General features: G+C 38.8%; 2 protein-coding genes across 2 annotated transcripts; both read left to right on the top strand.

Moving 5' to 3' along the window:
• Nucleotides 1-3,017: 3,017 nt before the first annotated feature.
• Nucleotides 3,018-5,942, top strand: LOC140921567 (histamine H2 receptor-like). Its single transcript, XM_073371568.1, has one exon. The coding sequence runs from the start codon at nucleotides 3,152-3,154 to the stop codon at nucleotides 4,256-4,258; it is 1,107 nt and encodes a 368-aa protein (XP_073227669.1). The 5' UTR covers nucleotides 3,018-3,151; the 3' UTR covers nucleotides 4,259-5,942.
• Nucleotides 5,943-6,610: 668 nt separating this feature from the next.
• On the top strand, nucleotides 6,611-8,085 carry LOC140921695 (beta-1 adrenergic receptor-like). Its single transcript, XM_073371705.1, has one exon. The coding sequence runs from the start codon at nucleotides 6,682-6,684 to the stop codon at nucleotides 7,786-7,788; it is 1,107 nt and encodes a 368-aa protein (XP_073227806.1). The 5' UTR covers nucleotides 6,611-6,681; the 3' UTR covers nucleotides 7,789-8,085.
• The last annotated feature ends 8,777 nt before the right edge of the window (nucleotides 8,086-16,862 follow it).

Here is a 16,862-nt window from a genome sequence, read left to right as displayed (position 1 = left end):
GAGAGGATAAAGGGGACAGAGACGGCATCCCCAATACACACCCTATTCCATAGGTAATTCGTCTCGAGTTATTTTTAAGACCACAGATTCCGAGGGGGATTAGACAACAGCCAATCACACGGCGGGAATGTGTTCCGCGTGGATGACCTACGCTCAGAGCCACGCGTCCTTCAAGAATTGACGCTGAAAAAAATGGCGAAAGACGCGGAGAGCGCTATTGCTATTCGTTTTGTCGACGAAAACGACTAAAGAGAGATTTCTGCTAAAGCAGTGTCAGCGAAACGGAAATTAAAAAAGAATCGCCCTTCCTCTTTTGTATAGAGCTAACAGTACAGCAGGGAAATCCTTAACACAGTGAATATTCTCTCAGGATCATTTATAATTTACAGTTTGAAGAGAGCAATTTCTGGTTTGATAATTTATTCTTTTATTAGTCTTTTATTATTCAACGAAAATAACACTTGGCGTCCTACTTGCTTTATTGTATAAACGACCGGTTTCAATAGACCGGCGAAATTTCTAATTTTATTAAAGCACTGAGGTTACGACAACGTCGAGTTAAACTGATTTCACGGGTTGTCAGAGTCCAGCGATTCCCTTTTCCCAGGTGAGCGGCGACTCATTTCGCTTCAATATTCAGGAATGCTCTCGATCTCTTTACGCTTTCATTGCTTTTCGCCCGACATGTTTTACACGGCGTTTAGGCATGCGAAAACTCCACGAAACATCCACGCAGCGCGCGAGGTAACTCTATCCCGATTCTAAAAATAACTCAGACGAATTACCTATGGAATAGGGTGTGTATGGGGGATGCCTTCTCTGTCCCGTTTATCCTCTCTTGGTTATCTGCTATCAGATAACTGATAATCTGTAGGTTGCGCGCGCAGTGCATGATTTCCACTAACAATTTGCGACGGTGTGTTTGTCGTTATTTTCTTCAATACAATGTATAATAAAAACAATTATTAGATTCGGTTTTTGTGATATCCTAAACAATCAAGGTCTCGGTAAGTGTTATCAGCCTGGGCCTTCGGCTCGGCTGATAACATTTACCTCGACCTTGATTTTTCCGGATATCATCAAAACCTCATCCAATAATTGTTTAGTATTTGGCACAGTTTTTATCTGCTGATTGCTTAATTTAAGATATTGCGCTGACAATGAATGCGACACTTGCCGTTTGCCTTAAAAGTGATTCTTAGTTTCTTTCTCGGAGTAAAAGAAAACTCCTTTCAGGGTCAAGGATATAGAGTGTAAACTGATAATGTGATATACAAGTTTCGGTTGTGAATTATGTGAATCCCAGTGTAAGAGGTAGACGGAGTAGCAGCGTGCCTCGAGGCACGTATGTCGCCCTGTTAAAACAATAATTGGCTATCTTTACCCTAGTTAGTTATCGATCACTTGACTTTAATTTGTTAATGGAAGAGTCGCGCACGATTCAAGATCCGCGCCTTTCAATATGGTCTTTTTTGCACAAAAATATAAATACACAGACGAAATATCGGAAGTATGGAATTCATTCAAGTTAGCTGTTATCGCTCTACGATTCTCTTTAAAAAAGTGATTCTGCCAAGATTGTGGCTGCGATTTGTCCGTACCTTTTTTGGGCCTTATTCAGACTACACGACTGGCGTCAACATCTGATAGCACTGATGATGTCTTTAAAATGAAAATGTTACGCTTACAAGACCGAATATTTTGGCCTCGGGCTTTAATTAAATCCTTAGCGTAACGGCGTGGATAACAATCGGACAACATAAAAGCTCCGGAAGTGGTTTATCTCCAAGATATTTATAAACGATGTATTTTTTGAGTAGTGCAATTGATGGGTTTAAGGAAATATCATGAGTTTATCTTTTTCTTCGTTGTTTTCTATCTCTCGCGTTGAAATATTTGCTGAAAATAGTGTATTAGACAGGTGTGTTTTAAGGCACTTGGAGATGAAATACAAAAAATTGCCATATTTCTTCGAAAAAACTCTCTCCTGCCTTTCCTTGAATTGATGCTTAAAATAATCTTTGGTAACGTAACTTTAATTAAATAATGCTCTTCATGAGCCATTCACCTTTTCTCGAGTACGAAATTATTAATATAAAAGTAATTATCTTATACCAAAAGGCTAAAAGCTTTCTTTATTCCTCTGTTCCGTGGACTGGCATTGATGGTCGTGATTCATCACCAATTTTGCTTTAAGACCGTCAATTTCATGCTTACATATCCAAAATGTCATAAACAGTCGGCGACTTTGCCTTAGCTAATTGTAATTTAGCTTATTAAGTCGGGGAAATTTCGTCTCGCTGCAGTGACAAGGGTGTCTAAATGGAAATAGAAGCTGTATTATTTCAGTTCAGTTTGATGTCAGTACATAGACGACATTTATTGGATTTCTGTTTTTTTTCTTGACATCCTACCATTTCTCTTGAAAAAGAAAATGATTATTTCCTTGCTCTGCCTTTGGTCTGTAATTTTTTAATTATGTATCTGTCTGAACAAAATTATTACTCGTGGTGGAAATTGCTTTTCTCGACCCGTGTTTAATCGCTTTTGTCAAGATAAAGAAGGATACATATTAAAAAAATGATGTTCTTTGACCAAAAAAAGGACGATGTCATTTACACACTGTCCCAAATTAAATAGTCTAGAAAATAATGGCAATAGAAACGCTATAAATCGAAGGTTAGTTATAAATCATCGAGGGCAACTAAATTATCAATTCGCTCGTCACTTTGTTTTGTTTAGTTGTTCATACACGTCGACGTAATGAAAAGCAAGCAATGTAGCCATCACACCCGCTAGCGCAGCTGTTTACATCTTGACCGACACACTATGGTGAATGACTGTATTCTTATTCGTGGCCGTGTTGTTATTGTAAAATGATGCATTCTTTAAATCATGCTTTGCTATGATTTGCACTAGTTTGGCTCTGTTTAAACACCGAAGGAACAATCAACGAATGTGCTTTCCATGAAAGGATGTCAACCATTTTTGTCATTGTCCCATCCGCGTGCAAAAGCTGGTTTTTCTGGTGAGTTTCAACGCTGAGCATCAGTTTTGTACAATCAGATGCAAGAAGCGTAAAATCAAAACGTTATTGGGAAGAACTCACTACACAGAAACATTCTTTTATTCTATTTGCGTCGCAGATAGAATGTCCCCCCTTAACAGTTCTTCCACATTTAGAGAAGAAATGGATGTGGTCAATTGCAATTTTCAAGCTGTGATTCCTTTCCCACACACCATGTCAGCCCGGCTGACGGCATTTGTTACCTGTATTATCAGTGCAATAGGCTTGACAACTGCTGTTTCGTGCAATACATTATTTATCTTGGCCTTTGCAAGAACGCGCGAACTCCGAACCTACGCGAATCTGTTTCTAGTCAGTCTGTCATTTACAGATTTATTGGTTGGTAGTGTGGTGGAACCGCTGTATATCACACGGCAATCTCTTGCTTTAACCGGGATTGATAACTGTGAAGTCTGGGTTGCATATCTCACAATGGCTTTATTGTGTACGGGCGCGTCTTTTCTTAACCTTACTTTGATAAGCTGCGAAAGATACGTTGCAATCTTCTCTCCGTTAAACTATATGAGACTGGTGACAAAAGCTCGCGTTTTAAGCATTATCGGTGGTGTGTGGTTAGCTTGGATCACTCTAACTTGTATGCGCTTCGCTGGAATACCAAACCGTTTTGTGTATCTGATATGCTTTGCTGTGATTGGATCATGTTATGCTATTACAGGATTTATCTACTTCTTCATATTTCGCGAAGCAAGGAGGCATCATCGGCGAATTGTTACAGAACAGCAAAACTATGACCCTCTTGCTCCTGGTGTAGCACGCGAGACCAAACTTGCAAAGACCATGGCGTACATATTCGGAGCTCTGTTAATTTGCTACACACCAGGAATGGTTATTCTTCTTATTCGCACGATCAAAGGTGATTCACCTGAATTACTATACAGTTTCTACCCCTGGGCTGAAAATCTGATTTTTCTAAACAGTTCCCTGAATCCAATGATTTACTGTTGGCGTAATCGAGAAATACGGCGCGTTGTTTTCTGTTTTTTAAGTCCGTTGACAAGTAAATTATTTAAGAATCGTGAAGGGTCTTTGATGAATAAGGCTAATTGTCAAGAAGGAAGATCGAAAACTCCAAAAACTGAACATGCAACATTTGCGATCAGGGTAGGGCCTCAAAACTCTAAGGAAACGATCAACGACCTTGAAGTGCTATCCATCTGCTCTAAAGATTAACTGGATATGTGAAGAGAGTTGCAAGAGATGGGATGCGGCGTTTCTTGATGAACAGGATTTTTTGTGCAACACTATACTTATTCGACGTGCGGCTATTCCTCGATAATTATTAACGTTTAATGTCCCGAAAAATATAACTCTAAAGGAAGAACACATGAAGATAAATGGAATCAAAATTAACTTTCCGAGGTTCACTGTGTGTTAGCCTGCGAAAACATCGCAGGCTGTGTGTCCACGGTTGCTTTGTACAGTGAAATGAAAAAATCATTTTCAATAAATAAACAACGATACATAAAAGAAGCACCATAAGGGAATATGCTTTGTGAAACAACAATGTCCTTTTTCTGTTTTATTTAAAATTCTTAAATATTTGAGTCAGGGTATAACTAAGCTAACCGACATTGATCGATACCGTGAAGCTATTTTTTAAAGGAACAATCTCACCGGTGTTTTCATCACTGTTTCGCTCTTAAAACTGAAGAGTATATTTCGTATTTTCTTCTTTAACAGTATATATTTACTCTACATATTTAATAAACCAATGCTTTGATCTTCCCGGTCGTAGCTAAGGTTAAGTTCCAGGGCACCTAATACATGGTGACAAGATGATGATAAAGGACCATCTTCTCCGCCTTGGTAGTAAGCATACAGTTGGCTTGAATTGGAAAATGCTCGTCCCTCTATGCATTTGAAATGCGTGTTTCTCCGCATGAACTTAAGAAGTGCCAAGTCTTAACCAAACATACACAAGTCTTAAACTCAAGGGGTACTTTCCATTATGCTAAAAATTCCGGAAAGGTCGTCATGACGTAAATGAAAAAGCTCTTTGGTTCGTTTGAAGATTTCAGTCTGAGTTTTTCGATCAGTGAACAATGTTGCATTTCTCATTTGGTGGTTCGACTGGTCTCTGACCGGTCGCCGAATCTGTTGTACTGCCACCTCTCCACAACGGCCACTTTTTCTTGGCGGACAGTTCAAGCACTGACTCTTGTTTAAACCTCTCGAAAACGGCCACTTCTGTACAACGGTCGCTCTCTTCTGTCTCCAAGGTAGCCGTTATGGCGAGGTTGAACTGCAGTTTTAGATAAGCTTGACTAAGAGTGTTTTATCACCACTATACGGTGGAAGCGATTTCATGTCCTGAGATTTTGCGTAAGAGAGTGGGTAATGATGCACAACATGTTCACCAGGGGTACTCTGGGCTACTAAAGTCAAAGTCCTATGTAAAAAAGAAACAACAGGCACTTGAGAACCGGCGGGAAGTGTGTTTTCATATAGCGCTAGCTTTAAAACTATATCTATCAAATATATTCTTATCCAGGCTAATAACCTTAAGTTAACTTAGAAATTTCTTTCGTAACAATGAATATTTACTTTTTATTATCTCCTTGAATCTTTGCCACGTCTCATTAGATTTTATACTGGTGCACTTTAAAAAATTGTGATAAAAATACTCACTATAATTATTTAAAAAATATATATTGCTGGTTTGCAGCCCTGTTGGTACACAGGAACAAAAGCCTTTCTCTCCTCTAGGAACTGTACACTTTTTTCATTGTAAATTCTGCGAAATAAAGGATTGTTTAGCCAACTAACATGGCTACCTTGTCAGGTGGTTGCGAACCAAGAATTTAAACATTGCCGGGATAAATTTCTTTTTCTTATCAACCCATATTTTTTTAACGTCCTAATAAAGACTGCAAAACAGTCAGTAGTTTTGCGTATTCAAGAACGCGCGAAAGGCTCGCGCGAAGGTGTAAGACTCTTACGCTAGCCTTACACTACGCTAAACCGATTTTGAGGAAAAACCGACTGTTTTGCCTTATGTTAATGTCCTGTTTTCTTATCTTTTTTTTCCATTTCAATGTTAGAACTCTTCCGGCTATTCTATTGCAAGTACGCATCTACTCAGTGCTTGTCATCAGTAAAATTTCTTCATTGAACCAGTGTCAAAAACTCTCATTAAAATCAATTGTGTTTTTGTTGGCACTGAAATTTGCATTGGTCACTTGACAACTCAAACTTTGCTTCTTAATGTTTATATGTGCAAAACACCGTGATGGTGTATATTTATTGGGTGTTTCTTCCATAATTGTCTCCACAAAGTACAATAAGGTCATTTTTTCAACTCGCTCTATTTATTTCTTGATCTCTTTTGATTCAGAGGTTTATGCCAGTTTTCCCTTTTTTAGAAGCCAAAGGAACAACTGTATATTGGGCGTTTTCAAAAGGACCCATGTCAACTAATTACGTCAAAGTCGCGCCCGCGAGGTTTATTCATTCTTGCTCGGAGGTCTTTGTATCGTATTTGCTTTGTCGTTGACAGTCAGTTGTTCACAAGCAAGTGGACGTCGTTGGGGTAGGTCGAAACAAAAAAGAACAACGCGACACATCAGCCATTTACCTCTAAAGGTTAAAAAAGAATGTCTACCCTTAATAGTTCTTCCACTTTTAGAGAAGAAATGGATGTGGTCAATTGCAATTTTCAAGCTGTGATTCCTTTCCCACACACCATGTCAGCCTGGCTGACGGCAGTTGTTACCTGTATTATCAGTGCAATAGGCTTGACAACTGCTGTTTCGTGCAATACGTTATTTATCTTGGCCTTTGCAAGAACGCGTGAACTCCGAACCTACGCGAATCTGTTTCTAGTCAGTCTGTCATTTACAGATTTATTGGTTGGTAGTGTGGTAGAACCGCTGTATATCACACGGCAATCTCTTGCTTTAACCGGGATTGATAACTGTGAAGTCTGGGTTGCATATCTCACAATGGCTTTATTGTGTACGGGCGCGTCTTTTCTTAACCTTACTTTGATAAGCTGCGAAAGATACGTTGCAATCTTCTCTCCGTTAAACTATATGAGACTGGTGACAAAAGCTCGCGTTTTGAGCGTTATAGGTGGTGTGTGGTTAGCTTGGATCACTCTAACTTGTATGCGCTTCGCTGGAATACCAAACCGTTTTGTGTATCTGATATGCTTTGCTGTGATTGGATCATGTTATGCTATTACAGGATTTATCTACTTCTTCATATTTCGCGAAGCAAGGAGGCATCATCGGCGAATTATTACAGAACAGCAAAACTATGACCCTCTTGCTCCTGGTGTTGCACGCGAAACTAAACTTGCAAAGACCATGGCGTGCATATTCGGAGCTCTGTTAATTTGCTACACACCAGGAATGGTTATTCTTCTTATTCGCACGATCAAAGGTGATTCACCTGAATTACTATACAGTTTCTACCCCTGGGCTGAAAATCTGATTTTTCTAAACAGTTCCCTGAATCCAATGATTTACTGTTGGCGTAATCGAGAAATACGGCGCGTTGTTTTCCGTTTTTTAAGTCCGTTGACAAGTAAATTATTTAAGAATCGCGAAGCGTCTTTGATGAATATGGCTGATGACCAGAATGAAAGGACAAAAACTCTAAAAACCGAATATGCAACGTTTGCGACCAGAGCAAGGACGCAGAATGTCTCTGAAACAATCAGGGACTTCGAAATAATGTCTGTTTATTCTAAAGAGTAAACGAAGGGTGAAGTCATATGTAACATACGGTTATGGCCGTAGGCCGTCGCATTTGCTCGCTTGGAAAAATTTAAAATTGAACTTGAAAAATAAGATGGCTTTACGCGAGCTTCTGCAAATAAATCCAGCGGAAGTTGATGCTGCAGTGAATGCACATATCCTCTAGAATTGTATTCATGTGAGTATTATTGCGAGAATGCCAATGAAATTTCAGTAGTAATTAGTGTCAGCTGGTTGAACTTTGAGTTCCGCTGTATTTTACATTTTGATTTTGAAAATAAAGCCTTGAAAAACAGAGTGAGTTCAGTAACGCACTTGAATACCTGTTCTTTTCAAATAGCAAACCTCTCTTTGCACGGGAAGAATTTCTAGCGGAGAGGGATAGAATTTGTCGTTTTGAAAGTGGTGTTTAAAAAACTTATCTATTTTTGTAATTGTAAAACTCTTCCTGTGTCAGGTTTTATTTTTCCCACCGTTTGGCCTCAAGCACCTTTCCTAACACTGTATGAGCAATAAATATTGAATTCACTCATAAAATATTTAAATCAACAAACCAATGTATTCTTATGTAAAGATTGAACGTTTTTTGTGTACCTAGTACCTGCCGAAAGTGATATTGGCTGGTTCTTCACACATAGATGTCACGAATTGAAATAATTGACAAATGTTTCATGCATAAAACCTGGAGATCTTCTCGGACCTTTTTAAGTGCACGTATATATGTAGTTCACTGAATATTTCGTCAACATTCAGTCTATCAACGAAATCCTAAGGTGTTCCTATTCGAACGAAGCCTTTCTTTGTTTCAGTGTTTCTATAAGTATTGTAGGGTGTTCCTCAAATGAAATCTTGAAATTATTTTAATTTACCCACGTGGGAATATATGAGATATGTGTTGGTAATTCGTTGTCGCTAAGGGAGGACTATCTTGCAACATAAAACTTTATATGTCTGAAAACTGGTCATATATTCTGAAATGAGCTCTTGACAAACTTATTTTTCAGTCAGAAGTACTGGTCCAGTCCTTTATCATCATTCCGGTCTCGAGCAGTTATTATCCCTGGCAACGTTTTATCTCCCTTGACAGTAAGAAATATCTTAATGAGGTTCTATCACAAAAGCCCCCCAAAAAATCGAAGCAAAACAAAAAGAGACGAAAATCAATAAATTGAAATAAAAAACATTGTTTTCCTCGACGTTCTACTACATGAATTTCCCAATTTTGAGCTCTCGCGCAATTTCCAATTAACAAGTGCATGAGTTATTACCCCTGCGATAAGCAAAACTAATAGATTGAACTTCAATTAAAGACAACAGCTTTTCAGTTTGTCAGCAGGAGAAATTTGCAGTTATGAAGTTCATATAAAGCAATGGCCTGTATCTACAATGCATGCGCGCTAAAAATTAGGTTTTGAACCTTACGCTTTCCGGTGTCTTCCTCTGTCACACTAGAAGTTTATTGTGAATTGATCATGACGTACATTACAAATGGAAGCAGAAAAGATTTATGCACTCATAGCCTCATAATCAAATGGCCATTTTCAATTAATGATTAATGGTAGAAATTTTATCTTCTATTACGTTCTCCTGCAAATTTTGCTCAGAAGGGAGTCAACAAAGACTCTCTTACTAAGAGGTGTCTTACAGATGGATTTGGACAAATGGTTATGTAAATCAACAAAAATACTTCACGAATAGAAAACTAAGGAAGCCTTTGTTCCAGCCTTCTAATTTGGGAACTCTAGATTCATAAAAGGAAATTACAACAAATTCGCCTGAACCTCATTGGACATTTCAATGATTAATTGTACTCTGTAGCTTAGAATATTTAATTCTTTTCTCTCTCTCCTTTTTTTTCCTTTTTTTTTTTGACTTTTTTTTTACATGTACATGTACATTCAGACGTTGCGCCTAGGTAGTTAGGAGAATACACGTAACCAGTGGCGGCTCCAGGGGAGGGGCCCGGGGGCCGCCCCCCTTATTTTTAGACCAAACTGAGGCCCGAAGGGCGGAAAAAAAATTGAGGGGAAACCGCCCCCCCTTTATTTAAGGGTCTGGATGATCGCCCCCCCCCCCTTTTATGAATCTTTGCAGCTAGCTATTCACGTGGCACAAAACCGCCGTGCTAGAGAGCAAACGTCGCACTGGGACATGACAAACAAAGAAAATTACAATTTAAAATAATGTATGTCTTTTGTTTGTCTTGTCCCAGTGCGACTTTGCTCTCCAGCGTGGCGGTTTTGTACCACGTGAATGGCTAGCTGCAAAGGGCCTATTAGTAATCTGAGGTCAGGCTCTATGAACTCAATTTTAGCGGTAGCCTTTAGAGAGAATGTATGAGAACCGCCAAAATTGGGCCTGATCTCAGGTTAGCCTATTTTTAGCCATCGTGGCACAATGACGTGGGCAAATGATATGCAATTTTTTAAAGAAAGTTTTAATGCACCGTGTTGTGCTCTGAGTTTGTGTTTTTTGGTTTTATAAAAAAATTAATATAAACAAAATATTATGATATATCAATATATAAAACACTAAAATCTCGTTATATCTCTTGTCATATCCCCGCAAGTAATAAAACCAGATTTCTTCGTTGCCCGTGCTACTAGTAAAACTTTCAAAATATTTTACTTATACAGTGCGTACAAATCAACTTCCGCCTGACGGACACCTTACTTTTATGGACATCTCGATAATACAGATAGCAGCTAAATTCCAACACAAACTCCCATTATTACGGACTCTCGCTGTTATGGACACTATCTAGGTATCTATCTAGGTCGTCCGCCTAGAAAGAGTTGTACTACTTCCCTTCAAAGATCTTGAAGCCGGAAGGCCGCAGTTGATGTGACCACTTTCCTACGCCCCCACTTGAGAAACTGGTGCTAAAAACCGTTCAGTGTAATGCTATCATCATCATCATCATTATTATTACTATTATAATTGTTATTATTGTTGTTGTCGTCGATGATGGTACTTATAAGGGACCTTAAGCAACTACGACGGAGACGACATCAACAACGTCAAAAAACAATTGGTTTTATGATCAAAACAACAGCTCTGCCGTGAATCACGCTCTTTAGTACATTTCTTTGACGTCCGCTGCACGACTACGACGTGAACTCCCAATGCGACGTTTTATGGAGGACGTGGACATACGACGAGAGATGTTCCTTCCTCTATTTGAACATGGATATAGCCCTTAAGAATTCAACTCCAGGAAAAGACGCCTACATTTGACGAATAGAGCGGTTCCAAATAGACGCGATGAAGTTTGAAAAGACGCAAATTCATTTTTTTGGTGATGTTTTTACTACCGTCGTCGTCGTAACCCTATTTAATTTTATTACAAAGTGTGGCAGGCATTACAAAGTGCGACAGAACACCGTTGCGTTGAGTAGCCTGCGTAGGCACCGGTTAATTCTCTTAAAGGCCGCGCAAGGGGAACACACGAAGGGGAGAGCCTCCCCTCGTGCGCGACTGGCGCGGGCTATTCGTTGAGTGGTTTCACCAGTTTCATGGTGATTTGCGGTTACAAAAATATCCGGGTTTGTCCAGCGAATCCGGAGCTTACCGTCGTCCATCCTCGTACTGCCCCTGGTATTCATTTTCTATAACCCCTTTGTGCAAAACACTGTTTAGCAGGAATGTACCCCGGCGACACGGTTTTATATCTTAGATAGTGGTCAAACTGTACACAGGCACTTTAAATTTCTCCATTAATCAAGATCTTCAGTGTTGAACTAACTTGCTGGAAGCAGTCCCATAATGGCTCTTGCTGGAAGACAAAAATCTTTTTCTGAATATATCAAAAACTAAGAGCTATTATTTACAATTCAAAGGCAGAAAGAGCGCGATTGTAATTTTGAAATTTGTAATTAAGTTTGAATCTTCTCAGAAAGGCCCTATCTTGTGAAACTACTTTCAAATACTCAGGAGTAGTGTTTGATAACTTTATGGCTTGGAAGGCTCACGTTGATTATGTAATGAAGTGCGAAGTGCAAAAGTGGCGATAAGACTTAGGGCGTTTACTATTGGTTAGAACTAGTTGGGCAGACAAGTATAGTCGTCTGGATATTTCCACTAAAATAAGGATTATCAGGCCAGATCAGTTTATTCCTAAATGGTATGTGGGGCAGTTATTTTTTGGAAGAAACTTTATTTAAGTATCAGCTATACGTGAAATGTGGCTTTATAGGGTACAACTGAGAACAAAGGGCTCAAAAGGTATTGAGCTTCGTGCAAACGGACGCAACATTGTTGGATGCTACATGTTGCGTCTGTTTGCACACCCTGCTGCATTTTATTGCGTGTTTTTGGGAGTTGTTGCATCCGTTTTGAACACCACTGCAACAAGGACGCAACAACACGCAAAATTGTTGGCGCAACAATGTTGTGAGTTGTTGCGTATTTTATATTTATATTTTATTAGATTTGCCCTGAAGAATACAGAGAAAAAAAACACTGAAGACATGCAAACACTAGTAATAAGAACGTAACAATACACTAATAATAACTTAAATATTTGGGCAGGGACACTGTAACAGCTAAAGCCAATTACTGCGGACCCAAAAAATAAAAGGATATAAAAGTAGCAATTTAAATCACATGCAGCAGCTAATTGGTGTAGAGTCCGGGTCATAGTTTATTGCTAGAGCCCGCGAGTAATAACCCTTTGCAAGTAGCTTAAGGACACGTGGCAAGAGTTGGATTTAAATGAGACCAGCAAAATTTAAAACTGTAATTGCCTGGACAAACGGTGATGCAAATATTTAATAATTATTCTTTGAAATCGAGGTGAATAGTGGCCAAATATTTACCGAGCCGCGAAAGCGGCGAGTTAAATATTCCTAAAGCCACTATTCACCGAGATTGAAAAGAATAATTGTTTTAGTATATACACACGAGGTGATCTTAGCAAAATCAGAGAGGAAACCATTAAAAAATACGATTTGATTGACAGATCAAATCACGCGAAAGTTTAAAAATAGATCTTTGTAGAATTTACGAACATGGCAATTCACAAGTTTATCACTTCGCAAACAACAGCGTAATGGCTCTAATGGAACCGTTAAAAGTTTGAATTGTTTCCTTACCTGAGAAGAAAAGAAGACGTTTGTTGTTTTCTCTTGACTCGCCAAGTTTATAGCCGAAAAGGTTTGTTGTATCGTTCTTCGCATGAAGTGTTGTCAAAAAATTATGGCGGCTCGGTTCCACGAGGTAAGACGTCGTCTTCATGTAGCATTCTTTGTCCTATTTACTTGAAACGTAGAATTTCTGCAAACATTTGCTTTCAAATTTGTTTGTCATAACTAAACTTCGATTTTTGGGCCAAATGTTTCGTATTAGGAAACGCTGAGTTCACGAAATGGCCTCTTCTACGCGAATAAACGGGAGTTGTAAACAATCCATCGACCCCAAAACTCGGTTACAGTAAATGGAAATACGCCGTTTTGAATCCTTCGACGTCTTTTCTTGCCAAAAAAAAAATCAACCCTAGGATTTTGTCGACTTTTAAAACATCGTTCTCTAAAAAAATGGGAAAAAAAGCGAGCTCACACATTATCCACTCGCTAGGAGGTGAATATTGTTGAATAGTCCGAGATAGCGAACCAATCAGATTGCTTAAATCACCAAGATCGCTGAGTGTGTATATTCTCTATTTTCCAATTGCCCATAATACACTCTGTTTGCCCCCCAAATTCTGCATAAACCATTGTTTTTAAATGCTCCTGGGAGTATTGCATTTTCCCAAGAGCATTTTAAGACAATAAGTTATGCAAAATTTGGGGGGCAAACAGAGTGTATTATGGGCAATTGGAAAATAGTCAATACTAATTCCAAAGATTCACTAGCATTAGTTTCGTGGCGTGTATGCAGTGTATTTGATAATGTCGAAGACAACTGCTGGTTAGCGGAATCCTTATACAAAGATTTTTCAAGTGAAGTTTTGAAAAACAGAAAAACAAAGGTACGTGGCAAACCACTACCATGGATGAATAGTATTATAAGGAAGATAATGAAGAAACGATACAAAATGTTGGTGAGGGCTCAAGCCTCACACAATGCAGATGATTGGAACAACCGTAGAAGGCTCAGGAACCAAGTGAGGAAGGAAATGAAGATTGCAGAAGCCAATTACTGGTTGCTGATCACCTAAAATGCAAAATGAAAATAGGGGTAGTAAAGAGGTTTGGAAATTGGTGAAGCATATGGAAAGTCGAAGATAAAGAGACAGATTGGCCCTATTGCAGACAAACAAGGAGAACTGGTGATTTGGAGAAAGCTAATGTTTCGGTAATTTCTGTTCAAAAATTGGTGAAAAGTTAGCAAGCTCCTCTCAGTCGGGTGAAGTTTTTATGAACCCAGCCTTCCACAGAAGTACTCCATCAGTAATATATGTGATATATCTTTAAGTGAAGAATCTTTCAAAGTTAAGTTCAGTGCGGTAAATGCTCGTAAATCATATGGTGCTGACAATATGTTTTCTAAAGAGATGAAGATTGTAGAATTCAGCCCATGTATTGCAAATTTAAGTAGACTGAGTTATTCAGCTGGTACTTATCCATCTCAATCGAAGATCGGGAAGGTAAAGGTATTGTGGAAAAGTGGCAACAAAGAGGACTGCTCAAATTATAGACCTATCACACTTTCGTCTATACCAAGTAAGATCACAGAATCTGTTATACGTGACAACATTGACAACCACCAGAAACTCATAAGGGGTTGAAACGTGTAACTGGCGTTCAATGCTTGTGAATATTCAGTTAGACCATATTTGGAAATCTTGGTGACGGATATCCATTTTCAACAAAATGGCTGCTGAGCGATCACCATGCAGATGTTTTAAGACAAGAGTTCTGCATTTCAAGTTTAAAAATACACCGTTAAAAGACAAAAAATGGAAAGAGAAAGTTCAAAAGAATGCTCAGCTTTCTTTTTGTGGAGAAAGGGAAGCTTTTCATCAAGAAATCGTCCTTCGAGGAATTCAACCTTGTTTTCTTCACGGCGGAGCCCATGGTCTGTTTTGAAATGCAACCAAGTCAGCGAAGATTTTGCTGAATTTTCAGGTACATTTTGCACTCTATGGCCAAGACAATTACGTTTTTGAAAGGGAATTTATGCACTTTTAAATGTTTCATAGACGCTTTATAAATTTTTCTCTTCGGCGCTAAAGAAAAATTACAAAATGTGCCCTGATTTGAGATGGATTTTGTGTTGAATTTTGGCATGTGCTTAGCCGATGTCACTTGCGTGAACGGATCCACGATCCAGATAGTGTTTTCCGAATTGCTTTAAAGGATTAACTTTTTGGACTTTGAATAAAAATTTTCAAGAAACGGCTTCTCTGTCTATTGTTTTGAGTTTGTTCATAAAATTAGCTCAAAACACGATCGTGACTACAACATCTAAGTTTAATTTAAGCTTTTAAAATGCTCCTCACATTCATTAAAAGCATCACTATTTGCGAAGATGTCAGGTTCAGGTTTTGGACACTTTCGATACGCAGCTAATGAATTTTATTCGAAAATATTTTTCACTGTTTATTCTAGACTTTTAACATAAGAATTTTAAAAGCCTATTTGCAGTATAAGTTTCCTGTGCAGAGGGTCAAACGAGGCATCGTTTTTTGAAGTGACAACTTCAAGAAGTTGCGAGGCCGTCAATGGGTTTCATAATGTTACGTTTGGCCCGTGTGGTAAGGCAATAATATCCTGTTCAGTGTTTCGGTAATATTCCTGGTTTCAACCTTTGAAAGCTTTCTCGGCTTTCGGGAGTTTTTCCCCCGCTTGTCGGCCATTTTTTTAAGCGGGCGCGGGAACCTGAAGGAAAATTACGTCACGTTGTTTACGAAGTTTGATTGGTCAGTTATTTCTTCTTCTCGTTCCAAATATGGTACTTTCGAGAATGAATAATCACGAGTATCGGACAAAGCAAACATATGAGAGTTACACGTTTCAACCCCTTATGAGTTTCTGCAACCACTTAAGTAATGTGCTTCCGAAAAATCAGTGGGGATACAGAAAGGGGGTCTCTACCGAGTCTCTTTTACTATATCTGACTGAGACCTGGAAAATAAATATAGATCATGGAAATGTAGTTGGAGTTATCTTCATAGATTTTCGCAAAGCATTTGAAACTGTGTATCATGAAGTTTTGTTCTACAAAATGCAAGCCTGTGGCTTTTATAGAAATGTGTTACAATGGCGTGTCAGTTACCTGAAAAACCGAAAGCAATTTGTTGAACCGAATGGAGCCAAATCTCAGTTATATTTTGTGTCACATGGAGTCCCACAAGGCTCACTGCTTGGTCGTCGCCTTTTTTTCAATATACCTTAATGACTTTGCAGAAAGCTTATCTAATGGGAACTGCACCTTTATGCGGACGATACAACTGCATTTGCCACTAGCAATTCGGTGGATCAAGTTATTCAACTACTAAATGTCCTACTCAAAGAAATCACTCAATGGTGTAGAGTAAATAAGCCAACAATTCACTGAGGGAAATGCGAGACCATGATCATAACAAAGCAAAGGTTCATTGGCCCTCTTCAGCAAGTAAAGTGCGGAGATGTGGTGCTACATTTCACTAAAGTGGCCAAATGTTCACCAAATTTGGCAAGAATTTTGTCATATTGAACCGATGACGTCAAAATGACGTCAAAAGTGCAGTCTGGTTGCAGGTTATTGAACCGTTAACCGAGAAAACCCGGGGACGATGTTCAGTTGTTTTGGTAGTGAGAACCAAATGGGGTAACAGTCGGCGGAACATTTTACTCTTTCACGGCGAAATATTGTCTATAAACATGACAAGAACAGCATGACGACAAACGACATCTGCTATTTGGAGTGTACTTGCAGACCTGAACAGACCTTTAACTCCTTAACTTCCCCATAAAGATGCATTATCGATATGAACTTACATCGACCAAGGTTACCATGTTTTAGCTTGTTGTTAAACTTGGAATTATTTTGAAGGAATAATGAAACAATTATTGAATTCGGCTTTCGTAGGATAAGAAGAATTCTGCAGATCTCGGAGGGTGTTATCGAGATCTGCAGAATTCTTCATATTC

The sequence above is a fragment of the Porites lutea genome, chromosome 12 (assembly GCF_958299795.1).
Source record: "Porites lutea chromosome 12, jaPorLute2.1, whole genome shotgun sequence".
Lineage (NCBI taxonomy): Eukaryota > Metazoa > Cnidaria > Anthozoa > Scleractinia > Poritidae > Porites > Porites lutea.
The sequence above is the reverse complement of the archived record's forward strand: the minus strand, read 5'-3'. Positions and strand labels throughout refer to the sequence as shown.